The sequence below is a fragment of the Mus pahari genome, chromosome 23 (assembly GCF_900095145.1).
Source record: "Mus pahari chromosome 23, PAHARI_EIJ_v1.1, whole genome shotgun sequence".
Lineage (NCBI taxonomy): Eukaryota > Metazoa > Chordata > Mammalia > Rodentia > Muridae > Mus > Mus pahari.
The window spans coordinates 27,328,239-27,342,207 of NC_034612.1; the positions used below are offsets into that span (position 1 = coordinate 27,328,239).

At 51.9% G+C, this 13,969-nt stretch overlaps 1 protein-coding gene across 1 annotated transcript in view; it reads right to left on the reverse strand.

Moving 5' to 3' along the window:
- Positions 1-13,969, reverse strand: part of LOC110313168 (mucin-17) — a 30,815-nt gene that overhangs the window by 14,915 nt on the left and 1,931 nt on the right. The window contains exons 2-3 of the mRNA XM_029533876.1: positions 9,659-9,699; positions 8,179-8,249 (exon numbers count right to left, since the gene is read on the reverse strand). Of these exons, the coding sequence (XP_029389736.1) occupies positions 8,179-8,249; positions 9,659-9,699 (112 nt within the window). The remainder of the gene's footprint in view (positions 1-8,178; positions 8,250-9,658; positions 9,700-13,969) is intronic.

Below are 13,969 nucleotides of genomic sequence, written 5' to 3' on the forward strand. Positions count from 1 at the left end.
ATAATAATCTTTCTTGCAGATCATCTTATTTCAGGAAGATTAGCTCTGCAGTACGAACCCACCCCAAGGTGTTTTCTGCCCACGCAGACAGGCGCCGGTCAGCGTGCAGGCAGAAACACTACAATGGTGTTTCATCACAGTAAGAGTGACCTTAACTAGGACGGAGAGACCTCAGAGACCAGCCCTGGCTTCTCCTTTGGGACGATGAAACCCAGTATGGGTCAGTGTACGGCTCTGGACAAAGTTCTTGAGGCCAGAGAGACTGTAAGAGGAGATGAGAAGGGACAGGAGCTGACTGTCAGACAGGGGACATGGCTGCTCCCCTGGGTCAGGCTGGAGAAGCCTGCAGATCACAGGACACTGGAGAAAGGACATGTGATGACTTTGTGATAGAGAGAATGGCATGCATGACATGGTGACTCGGGCCTTTAAGGATCACAACAAAAATTGAGGTCTGTTCGTTTATATGACAAGTTCAGTGTTGAGAGTGACCCTGTTTGGATGTTAACTGCCTCGTCAGCCTTAAGTGCTTACTTACAACGTCTTGGCCTTAGTGGAAAAGTACTGGCTTAGTCGAGATTTTTGTGGGAAAAGTTGAGGCCTCTGTAGGAAAGTACTACCCCCAGTTAAGAACAAATAGCTATAGATCTTGTGGACTGGTGCCTAATAATCCACTCTGTTCTCTTCCTCCTGATGAACTTTTTACCCAGCCAATAGCCTGCTTTTGGGAACAGGTGCGTTCCCCCAGAAACAAAGCGAATCTGCGTCATCCCCCTCCCAATACCCTGCTTCTATTGGGTATAAAACCTGCCTGGGAAAAATAAAATTTGACAGCTTGATCAATCAGACTTGCTTCCGTTCTTTGTGTTTCTTGTCCCCCATTCTCTCCTCAGACCCTGTTTGGCTGTCCCAGGTCGGGACAGTTCAAAGCCAGCCTAGGCAATTTTCTGAGACCCTATCTGAAAACGAAAATTAGAATAGTTTGGGGAAGAGAACGGATGGAGGATATAACTCAGTGCCAGAGCCCCTGCCTAGAACCCCCCAGTGAGGGGCTGGCAGAGTGGNNCANTNNTANAGCCCCTGCCTAGAATCCCCCAGTGAGGGGCTGGGGGCGTGGCTCAGTGGTAGAGCCCCTGCCTAGAATCCCCCAGGGAGGGGCTGGAGGTGTGGCTCAGGGAGAGAGAGTGCTTGCCTAGTATGTGCTAAGCCCTCCAGACTTCAATCTTCAACACTGGACAAAAAAATTACTAGTTATGAAAATTCTTTAAGCAGCATAATGCATGAGTAATTAGAACTCAAGAAAAGTAAGGAAACCAAAAGATATGTCAAAAAATAATGTCCGCAAAATTACAAACACAAAAATAACTCTAGGGGCTGGTGAGATGGCTCAGCGGGTAAGAGCACCCGACTGCTCTTCCAAAGGTCCGGAGTTCAAATCCCAGCAACCACATGGTGGCTCATAACCATCCATAACAAGATCTGACACCCTCTTCTGGAGTGTCTGAAGACAGCTACAGAGTAATTACATATAATAAATAAATAAATCTTTAAAAAAAAAATAACTCTAGGTTCACTTGCTCAAGAAGTTCACTTTGCTCCTAACACAAAATGCCGGAAGGAAGTGCCCCAAATGTTTCTATTCCATCCAAAATGAGGCAGTTTCATACACAACTGTCTTCAGCACCTTTCACAGCTTAGGCTAAATGAACGGATTTCTTGAAAGACAAACAATTAAAACTCACTCAAAAAGAAACAGATTAGGGGCCAGCACGGTGGTTTATTAGGCAGAGATGATTGCCTCCAAGCCTTACAACCTGAGTTTGATCCCTGCCGTCCCAGCCCTTGGGAGGTGGGGGGTGGCATCTTAAGTTCATGGCCAACCTTGATTACATGGGGAGTCTAAGGCCAGGTGAGCTGCTCCAGGCCTGTCATCTGAGGGCCATGGGCTCACTGAGGTCTTTCAGTTCAAGGCAGGGAGGACGAGATGGCCCAGTGGCTCCCAGAACAAGTTCGTTTTTTATAACAGAGATGGACCAAAGGTCCAGACCTACAACGGGTTTCTCTAGAACCGCCTGGTTTGTCCCTGCCTGACACACACAAGGGAGCAGGGCCAAGCGCAGGGTCAGGGATCAGGGTCGGAGACTCCTGTGCCATTCTCAGTAACCCTGACCTCACCATCTCCCAAGGAGTGGGAAGAGCTAAAGGAAGTTCCAGCTGGTGGGGCAAAGGGGATGGGTGGGTGGAGGAAAGAGAGTGGACCAGGCCAGGGACAGGCTGGGGGTCAGTCTGTCCAGCGAGATCATTTCTCTAGAGATCTTTACGTTGGCTCTGCTTTTTGGAGAGTGGGGGTGTGCGTGTGTGCATTATTCATATGTAAGTGTTCAGATATGTACACGCCCGTGAAAGTCACAGGACAGACTTAACCTATCATTCCTCAGGGCTATGCACTGTTTTTTGTTTGTTCGTTTGTTTTTTGGTGTTTTTCTTTTTTTGTTGTTGTTGTTGTTTTGTTTTGGTTTGGTTTGGTTTTTTTAGACAAGACCTCCCATTGGCCTAAAGTAGCCAAGGTAGGCTAGGCCGGCAGTCAGAGAGCCCCAGGGTCCTCGTGTCTCTGCCTCCCAGGTTGTAAATGTGCACCACTAAGCCTGACTTTATAAAAGATGTTATCTACTTCTGTGTACGTGGCTGTGAGTGTGGCTGAGCGTCAGTGTGTGTCCAGGTACCCGAAGAGGCCAGAAGAGGGCGGTAGATCCCCTCGCAGCTGCAGTTAAGGCTTTGTGAACCTCCGGATGGGGGCGCTCTACCCACTGAGCTCTCCCCAGCCCCTGCCAGGGCTTTTTTCTGTGGGTTCTGGGAGTCAAGCTTAGGTCACTGTGTCTACAGGAAGAGCCCTTCGGGGCTCAGCAGTCTCCCGATAAATAAAATAAAAACATCACACACCCAGATTTTGACACAGGCAGGTGTTTGAGTCGTTTCCTCAAACACCCGCCAGGCCCTAACGCTGGTGAGGTGAGCTCTGTACCCACGGAGCAGCGGAGAAGCCACGGAGCTGCCCTTGGGGTTTTACTCTGGCTGTCAGTTACATTTTTCTCTACACTTCCTACGCGCGCGCACACCACAGACACACACACACACACACACACACACACTTCACACCACAGACACACATACAGACACACACCACGGACATGCATGCACACACACAGTAACAGCTGAAACTGGAAAAAATTAGCATTTTACTATCATATCCACACTTAACGGCTGTTGATCTATGTGCATTACATTTACGGAACATTACTCAGCTGTAAAGAAAACAAACTCACGGAATTTTTAGGAAAATGAGTGGACTTGGATGATATAATAATGAGATAAGCAAGGCGACCAAAACTCAGAAATCTCTCTCTCTCTCTCTCTCTCTCTCTCTCTCTCTCTCTCTCTCTCTCTCTCTCCCCACCCCTTCCCTCCCCTCCCTTCCTCACTTGCAGGTCCTAGCCTATAGTGCACACAGTGAACTATGTGGGCAGGTGTAAGCCCCTCTTTTGTTTGCTTTTATTGGGCGTCTATTTCTGTTTGTTGAGACTGCCTATGCAGACGAGCGTGACCTCCAGTTCACTCCCTGTCTGCATCGGACTTCACAGTGGCTACAAGTCAGCCAATTCTGATCTTATGGTTAATTTTATTGGTTTATTTTTCACTTTAAATCTTGACCAATTATTAAGGAATGAGAATGCCCAGGCTGAGGCTAAAAGAGGATTTTAGAATTTAAGAGAGGCAGGAAGATGCCAAACAGACAATGGACAAGACAAGACATGAGCCTGACAAAAATGACTGGGGTCCCTTCTGCTTCGTCCCCACAAGCTAACCTCCTCCGGTGCTATTCCTGGCCAACAGCAATTATTATAATCTTTGTTACACTGACTTATTATCTATCTATCTATCCATCTCTCTAAGGATGACCTTGTGTGCCGCCACACATGGATGGGAGCCAGAGGACAACTTTCAGGAGACAGTTCCCTCCTTGTAGGACCCAGGGATGGAACTCAGGTCATCGGGCTTGACAAGCGCTTTGACCTGCCTTGAGCTGGGGCTATGGCTCAATGGTAGAGCGCTTGGCTAGCTTGCAGGAAGCTCTGTGTTGGAGCCCCGGGGCCACAGGAAGAAAGAAGGAAGGGAGGGAGGGAGAGATGGGAGGAGGGAGGTGGTAGAGGGGGCCTAGGAAACAAGGGAAGAAGAACCAAGACTCTCTACCTCATCTGCATCTCCCGCCACTCTGTTCCTGTTATTCTGATGGGACCCCTATCCCCAGCACCTCAGGAGGCCTCTGACTGTTTTGTTTTACTTTTGCTGGCGGCAGCCATATTTGACAATAGTCTTTGCAAGGTGCGGTGTCCAAATGAGATCACGCACACCGTCCTTAACCCAACACCACCAGTGTCCTTAGGAAGACCCGGACCCAAGACGGATGCAGACACTCGGAGGATGCCGTGGGGTCTAAGGAAGCAGAGGCAGGCGCGGGTCACAAAACGTCAACGGATTTGCCAGCAGCCGTTAGAGTCTCTGGGACAGACCCTTGCAGCGTTGCCTTCTACATGAGAGAGGCGCGAGCCGGCGAGCTGACTCAGCAAATAAAAAAAAACGCTCTGCTGCTACCATGATGGCCCTGGGTCCCTGGATCCCACATGAGGGAACGACAGAGCTGACTCTAATTCAGCAACAACCGCCACTACCGCCACCACCGCCACAAAAGCTGAGCACCCTGCTTCTTCCCCCTGCCAGAACCGTGAGAAGAGAAACTCTACCATTCTAAGCCTTCCAGGTTGTGGGATGTTGCTAAGGCAACCCTTGAGCAGGACAGTGATTAAGGGCAGGATGTGTGCCTGGGAACAGCGAAGGGTAGTGGTCTAAGGCACTTGTGATGGACATGAAACTCTAGGTCTTAGTCACTTTTATCATGGGTGTGGGGACAAGAGGGTAATCGTTAAGGCTAAACAGGGTTAGGCCAGCCCGGAGGACACTGTGTCCCATTGATATCTCATATATCCAGATATGGGAGCAAGATAAGAGGGCATCTTCCAGGCAGGGCATAGCTGAGGTCATGGAATTATTTCTGCAGCTACACCCTGTCCTGTCACTGCCAAGGACAGTGGCCTTGAAGAGACATGGTGTCCTGGGTCCCTGGGTTTGGGACACAGAAGGACCTAGATGCTAATGGACTCTGAGCAGGCTCCTTCAACAGAGCAGAAAGAATTCTGAAGCTTCCCTTCCTTCTATAGAAGGGGAGACTGAGGGGAGATGGATGGATCATAGCGCATGGGGTGGACCATGGGGGTGAGAAAGTAGTGGAAAGGAGAGGGAGGGGAGGGAGAGGGGGAGGGGGAGAGGATATGACAGAGAGACAGAGCACAGGGAAGTTCCTGCCCTACCGAGACCCGTCAGGATCCTAAACCATAGCTTGTAAGAACTGTTCTCAGACATTCTGACCCTTTGTCCTTCTTGCCAAGCCCTCACTGGAGAAGAGCCGATAGGGGTCCATGGCTTCGGGGTCAATGTCCCTGGCAAAGTGAGTTCCAAGGCAGGACAAAGTCCAAGGCAGGCCCTCGATGATGGTAGGATTTTGTCCATGGGTGACTCAGAGAACTCCACTCCTGTCTCCCAGTCCTCTTGGAGACTCCCCTGACCCTCCCAAGGTGTCATCTTGTTGGGGGAGGAGGGACCGTTGGAGTCTGTTTTGTTTGTGCCTCAGTTTCCCTTGCTCCCAGAGCCCCAGGCATAGGGGCAGTCTGAGAGTGAGCTACTCTCATCTCTTGCTTTCATGATCCTCGTCCTCAGGACCAATGAGTCCTAAGCAACTAAGGTGAATGGATCCTTAGAAATTCCAACCCCTTCTCCCACCACCCACCACCCCTGTCCCAGGGGGGACCAGAGAGATGACTGTGGGTTTAGACCCATGGAAGGAGTTACAGAGACAAACTGTGGAGCAGAGACTGAAGGAATGACCATCCAAAGACGGCCCCACCTGGGGATCCACCCCATACACAGTCACCAAACCCAGACACTATTGTGGATGCCAACAAGTGCTTGCTGACAGGAACCTGATATAGCTGTCTCCCGAGAGGCTCTGCCAGAGCCTGACAAATACAGAGGTGGATGCTCTCAGTCATCCATTGGACAGAGCACAGAGTCTCCAATGAAGGAGGTAGAGAAAGGACCCAAGGAGCTGAAGGGGTTTGCAGCCCCATAGGAGGAACAACAATATAAACCAACCAGTACCCCCAGAGCTCCCAGGGACTAAACCACCAACCAAAGAGCACACATGATGGGACTTGGGCTCCAGCTGCATATGTAGCAGAGGATGGCCTAGTCGGTCATGAATGGGAGGAGAGGCCCTTGGTCCTGTGAAGGTTCTATGCCCCAGAATAGGGGACTGCCAGGGCCAGGAATGGGAGTGGGTGGGTTGGGGAGCAAGGGGGAGGAGGAAGGGAGGGGGTGTTTCAGAGGGGAAACCAGGAAAGGGGAAAACATTTGAAATGCAAATAAAGAAAATGTCTAATAAAAAATTTAAAGTAAAAAATACACACACACACACACAGAGATGAAAAAGAAATCCCAGCCTAGGGCTTCACACATGCCAGGCAATTGCTCTGCCACAGAACTGTATCGTCCCAGCCTGGTCCCTGGCTCCGGGTTCTGTCCAGGCTGAGCCATGCCCCAGCACCACTCTGGGGAATTCTAGGCAAGGGCTTTGCCCCTGAGCTACATCTTCAGTCCTCTTTTTTGTTGTCTGTCTGTCTGTCTGTCTGTCTGTCTGTCTGTCTGTCTATCTATCTGAGACAGGGTTTCTCTGTGTAGCCCTGGCTGTCCTGGGACCAGGCTGGCCTCAAACTCAGAGATCCACCTGCCTCTGCCTCCCAAGTCCCAAAGGCTTGTGCTACCTCACCCCACTCCCAGCCCTATTTCTACTTTTTATTTTGAGACAGGGTCTCACGAATTTGCTAAGGCTGACCTTGAACTCGGTCTATAGTAGGTCTCGAACTTCCAGAGTATTAGGGATAACAGGCTTTCCCTACACCGCATGGACCAACCCTTGTCTTTTCAGGGGAGGAAACAGAACAGAGAGGAGTTGGGCTGACTCTGACACGTGGCTACTTCATGAGAACGTGAGAGACTGGAGCTTCAGGCATTCTACCCTGCGGTGGTCCTGAGGCTTGTAAGGCAGGAGCAGAAGGGAAAGGGAGAGAGTGACAGGGATGGGAGCAGGGAGAGGAGAGAAGGAGGGAGGAAAGTAAGGAGAGGGGGAAGAAAGAGAAAAGAAAAGAAGAAAAGGAAGAAGGAGAAGGAGGAGGAGGAGGAAGAAGTCAACAATGATGATCAGGACAGACGTTAGAGAAGGCAGAAGGAAGAGGAAGGTGTTTTGTGTTGTCTGAAGAACTGCAAAGTCGAGTGACCCATCCCAGTCTTTGGCAGGCTGAGGCAGGAGTGTAAGAATGGGTCACACTGAGCCGGGCGTGGTGGCGCACACCATTAATCCCAGCACTCGGGAGGCAGAGGCAGGTGGATTTCTGAGTTAGAGGCCAGCCTGGTCTACAGAGTGAGTTCCAGGACAGCCAGGGCTACACAGTGAGACCCTGTCTCGAAAAACAAAACAAAAAAACAAACAAACAAAAAAGGAATGGGTCACACTGTGAGTTTTAGGTCAGCCTGGTCTATATCATGATTCAACTTTGTCTTCCACCCTCTCCGCACACACAAAGACCTTGGGGCGTTCGAGATAAGATGGGTACACTTAGAAGGTAAACACGGGCTCAATTTAGCGTGGCTGGTTGTTTACCCCACCTCAGAGGGAGGATTCTGTTTAATACAAGCAGCTTGGTTGAGTTGACACCTGTTACTGTCACTCCCTGGGGACAGCCCAGAGAGACAAACTGCTCTTTCCCCAAAGGAAAGGAAAGATGTTCAGGGAAGGCTGAGGTTGAGCTCCAAGTGGAAGTTGTCTCAGCTGCCCTTGACCGAGGAGGGAGCTCTGCCCTGGAGCCTGGCAGGTCAGGGGTGCAGGCTTGCGGGCAAGGTGCTCAGGCAGTAGGGATGGGAAGGCACTCACCATTCTCAGCAGCGATGTGTCGGGGCAGGGAGTGGAGGATGAGAGCCAGCAGGCAGAGCGCGGAGGTCTGCCTCACCCACCTCAGCGTCCTCGTCGACATGGCAGAGCCTCCTTTGCGCTCTTCTTGGCAGCTGGCAAAATGAATGTGAACCTGGGAACCCCAGAAATAAAAACGGACAGGAGACCTTTGACCTCTGAGGGGCCCCGGGGGGGGGGGGCGGTGTAAATGTGACTAGGGATCCATCCGAGAGCTTCCCGTATGACGAAGGGGGTGCTGGCCACTCTGGGCCAAAGAGCAAAGGGAGCGGTTCCCTTTCCTGGCCAGTCAAGTGCATAGGTGTTCAGGTTATAAGATTTATCACTTCAGTAAGAGGGGTGGTGCTGCAGCTATCAAGAAAAGGATAGTGTTCCTGGTTCTTCCACAGAGATGGAAAAGGAGGGCGTGTCTTAGCCAGAGAGAGGAATATCCTGGATTTGGCCCCAGTCCCCGGCCAGAATATCCACCATTCCTCAAACCCTCTCTCGGTTCTATAGGTACCCCAGCAGGACACGGAGTGCAAGTTCTGACACCCTGGGATGATCGGGAGTCCCGAAGTGTGTGTGAGTTGAGGTAAGCAGGACCCTCTCACCACCCCCATGGTCACCCGCAGCGACCTTGGCCATCCTGAAGAACAATGCAACAAGCACTCTGTGATTGGCCTCCCAGAGGCCCCCACCTGCTGCTCTCGGACCTGAGGAATTCTCTCCCCAAGGCCTGGTCCTGGGTTAGTCTGCCCTCACGCAACCTCAGGCGGAGATGGACCTGGCGCTGCCCCCCGTTGGAAGAGGCGAGGGATGGGAATGTTCTATCTTGGGAAGATGGTTCTGCCCAGAAGCGGGCACAAGCTATTTGCCCCCATTGCTCCCAGATGAAACCCAGAAGGCCATCTACCCCCTACTCCCCACACACACATCAGGAGGAGAAAAAAAAACAAACCTAAGACTCTTCTTTAAAGAATCGCTTTATTAAGAGGGAAAATCCAGAGTAGGGCGATACCCCCCTGCAAACCAAGATGCTGAGGTGCCTCGAAGTCTCTGGGTTCCTGGAACATGGAGGTGAGGGGGGGAGGAGGAGGAGGAGGAGGAGGAGGAGGAGGAGGAGGTACCTGGCTCCATCCTCTGCTGCTTCCATAAGTCTTCCAGCAGTGACTCACAGACTAAGTGCAAGCACCTCAGGATAGCTTTGGGACCTGGTGTCAGCTTCATCTTAGCCAAGCAGGAATACTGGTCGTGGGGACCCTGTCCCTCTCTTGTCTACGTTTGGATGGGGGGATGAGGGAATAGGCACCTCCCGCCCTCTCAGGACTGCTGATTCCACCACCTTGGGCCTCTGAAGGTTGAGTTAGGGAATAGGAGACAGAGATGAAGTCAACAAGGATCGGAAGGAGCTAGGGAGGGTGGGAATAGGGGAACCCAGGGTAGGAGAGAGGGGCAGTCAGTCCCAGGGTGGGAGACACTCTGAGCTGCTACACCTTGGTTTTCAAGTCCACGTTCTCCAGGTTTGGCTGGACGTGGCTGTACCCTTTTCTCAAAGCCATAGTTCTCCTCTTTCAGACGGTCAGCTGTAGGGAAAAAATGGGGGGTATAAGAGGGGTCTCCCCAGAGGAGGCCGGGACACCCACGAACAGGTGGAAAGTGTGTGGGACGAGGGGTCCAGGGACGTGAAGATCACTGCTTCAACTACTCCTTCCTTGATGGAGGCTCAGTGGGGCTGATGTGAGCCTGGGAGCAGGTCTGGGGTGAGGCGGGGACGCCAGGGAAGGAACACCAGAATAGCATTCCCTACCCACTGTGTACTATGCACCAGGGGTCACAAGCCACACCCATGGGGAGCTACTGTCGTCGGTGGAATGGAGCTGGTGGCAGTCAGTTGAGTCACATCCTACCCTCCTCACCTGCCCGGCCCTTAGCAACAGCAAACACAGCAGACAACCTAGGTCTCTTGAGAAGTCATCCCTGTGGCTCTGTTATTTGCCAACGACATCGACTCCCTCTTCTGGAACCCTGCAGATGTTCCTGGTATAGGCTAGGGCCAGGTTTTTTTTTTTTTTTTTTTTCCTCTTAACATCTTGGCCACTCCTCAGTGGGTGTGTTATCGTGTTTCCTGTAATGCCTGCACTTCTGGATGATTCCCGGAGTCCCCTTCCCTTTCATTGTTACTCCTGCCTTTTCCCCTTCAAGACTCCCGGTGCTGTATCCAGGTCAAAGAGCCATCCCCTTCACCGACCCCTCCCCCCAGGTCCAGGGAGTCCATGTGCCCCACAGCGTTCTCTATTGGATGCCAAACTCAGGCAGCAGCCACCGTGCTCCCGAGGTCAGCCTCAGGTGCCCTGTCTAGCAGGCAGCCCCACTCCCCTTCAGACAGCCTCATCTGGCTGCCTCTCTGTCTCTCACCGCCTGAACCATCTCATCCTCTCACTGCGACCCCCATCTTCCAGGTCATTCCCCCAGATCCACCCGCGTGAACCACTTCAAGTTCATCCATGGCCTGAATGGTGTATACTCCTGTCAACCCAGCTGCTTGGCAGACTGGGTAGAAAGCTCGTGAGTTCAGAGCTAGCCTGGGCTACATAGTGAGACCCTCTTCTAGACGAAAGAATGAACAAATAGACAACACCACATACTCTGATCAAAACCCTCCAGAGCCTGTCTCTCTCTCTCTCTCTCTCTCTCTCTCTCTCTCTCTCTCTCTCTCTCTCTGAGACATGTAAACCAGCTAGCCTCAAGCTTGTTATGTAACAGAAAATGACCTTGCTAACTGTTGAGTGGCCTGCATCTACCTCCCTAGTGCTGGTGTGTGACACATTAGAGGCCTTTTCTTAAACAGTGCCTCTGGCTTAAGAATCGCTTTTCTCAGCCGGGCGTGGTGGCGCACGCCTTGAATCCCAGCACTCGGGAGGCAGAGGCAGGCGGATTTCTGAGTTCGAGGCCAGCCTGGTCTACAGAGTGAGTTCCAGGACAGCCAGGGCCACACAGAGAAACACTGTCTCGAAAAACAAACAAACAAACAAAGGCCTTTCTCTGTCCACTCAGGGGCTGCCTAGAGACTCAGGCTTAAATCAGAAATGTCCAATGAGCCCCCAGGTACTCCAGCCCTAACTCGGGCACTGAAACCACATGGGGGTCACTGTGAGAGGATGAGATGGCTCAGGGGATGAGAACTAGAGAGGCATCCAGATGAGGCTGTCTGAAAGGGGTGGGGCTGCTGGCAGACTGGAGACGTACTCCATAGAGAGGCTGTGTGTGTCTACACCTTGTCTTGTGGGACAGGAGATGGCTCTGAGCCTACCCGGAATCACTAGAAAGGGGTGGTCCATAAGGGGGGGGGGGGGTCATAAAAGAATCTAGGAAGTAGAGGCTGTGGGTGTGGCGAGGCTGAGTTGGGAGGCTCCTGAGGTTCAAGACCCACTTACAGTTGTTAGTTCGAGATTACCATGGGCTACGTACGCAGTGACAGCGACGAATCGGAGGGCAAAGGAAACTGAAGAGATGGCTCAGCTGGGAAAATGTTTGCCTTGTAAATACCTAGGACCTGAGTTTGATCATCAGAATAGAATCCACATGAAAAGCTGGGTGTGGTGACATGTTATGACCCTCGCTCTGCGGAAGCAGACTGGCGGACTCACATGGCTCTCCTGCCAGCCAGCCTGACCCAATCTGTGAGGGCCCTTGTTCCCCAAAATAATTCATGCAGTTCCTAAAGAACAACCCTGAGACTGACACACACACACACACACACACACACACACACACACTGCCAGCTTAGTGGGGAGCTGGGCAGAGGCAGCCATACTGTCTGCAGACGAAGTTATATGGTGTGGACAGAGACGTGAGCAGACACAGCCCCAGGGGACCCTGACTCGCTCAGGAATCAGAGGACACTAAAGGACAAAGTGGAGGTGGGGGTGGAAGGGGTCCCTAGAGAGGTCAGGGGTCACAAACAAGTTATGGAAGCAATTAGTTTGGTGCTGGTATAGGTGGAGGGGGATGGAACTTTCCAGATAGTGGTGTGACGTGTGCTAGAGACATGGAGGAGGGAGAGTGCTCAGCCGGGGCCCTGGGAGAAGCTAAAAGAAGGAACGAAGGTCAAAGGCCAATTTAGTGAGATGGGTGAGGTGGCCTGAGTCCCATCCAGGGACCCACATGATGGAAGGGAAGGGGGTAACTCCTGAAAGTTGTCCCCTGACCTCTGTCTACATACCACGGTACGCATGTGACCCCCACAACCCCACTAGATCAACGTAATAAAACGGAAGCCTTTAGGTCAGCGAGAGAGGCCTGAGTGAGCGCTAGGGAAGGACCACGGGAGAGCAAGGGGTAAGAGGACTGAGATGCAGAGGACCACGGGACATGAGCTGTCATCAGGATGAGTGTCAGCCTTTCATGGCCACTGCACCTTCCCTGCCTCCCCCCGCCCCCCCCCCCCAGGAACAGTTACTTTCCCAAACCCCTGTGTTCTGGGAGGTTCCAGGAAGAGCTTCTCGCTGCCATGCTTGAGACAGGTCATATGTTGACCTGCAAACAGTCATGAGAAGGTCAGTGAGCAGCTGAGGGGTGGGCGGGGACTCGGCAGACTGACCCTGAGGGGTCAGTCGCATCTCTACCCTTCCAAGTCATGGCCATAGGAAGTAAAAACGAGCTTCACGCTGGTTTCCCCATCTCCAGGGGCAGTGACCAGGCTCCCCAAATATCCCTCAGTTCCCTAATAGGCCTCAGTCTCCTCGGGTGTGAAGTGGGAGCATAGCAGTATGCCCACTTCGAGCCCACTTCCAGCCCAGGTGTTCTAGCGGGTATTTCTTGAACAATTCCTGGAAGATACATCTCAGCCCATCTGACTCAGTCCCAGCTTCCGTGTTAAGCTCTAAGGCAGCCTAGATAATAAAATATAATTATTTTATTGTATAATCTTATTTCAGTGCTTTAGTTTCTGTTTCCATTTCTCACTCAAAGAGACGATCCTCCCCTATCAGATAAAAAAGCCACCCTTGTGAAGCCCAGGGGTGGCTGATGAAGCCCAGGGGTGGCTGATGAAGCCCAGGGATGGGTGGAGCTACACACTTTGTTTGGCCTTAGCTGATTTCTTCACCGCCAGGCTGGAAATAGTGTATAGCAGTAGAACACTCAGACCGTGACTTCTGGGTGGGGTGTCATCACCCCGGGTCCTCTCGCTGTGCCACCATGGTTGCTGGCCTCGTGAGCTCACCTGTGCTTTCTTCTCTGGGAGCAGCCGAGGGAGACAGCCAAGGTGACCACAAGGACAAGTGGCAGTGCCAGGACGGTGCCCACGAGGCCGTACACGAGTCTCTTACTAGTTCTGAACTCACAAGTCTTTCCCCAGTACTAGTGGGTGTCTGTGTTTGGGCACCTGCGGACACACAGAGGCTCAGGCAAGGTCCCTGAAACCAGGTATCCCAAAGGGAAATTAAATACCTAAAGCCCAGGCACCTCTCTTAAAGGTAGGTCTGTGTGCCTGGGGAAGCCAGGGTCCCTGAATCTGTAAGGACTGAGGGGGAACTCGGAGAGACTCCAAGGAACTGAGTGTCCCCTCCTGGCTCTCCCCATGCTTGCTTGCATGTCTAATGTCCCAGCAGCTGGCACCAGAATGGGGTTCTTATCATGTCTGATATTTTGAACTTTAATTTATAATAATTATTTAACTTATCTTGGAAACTGGAGTCTCCAGGTAACGGCTGGAATGTTGTAAGACTGATTAACTAACTTAGATGAACTATATATCATCAATGTGATGATTAAGCTGGGCACAATGGGTCAGGACTGGAATTCCAGCACTCGGGGAGGAAGAAGGAGGAGGAGGAGGAGGAGGAGGAGGAG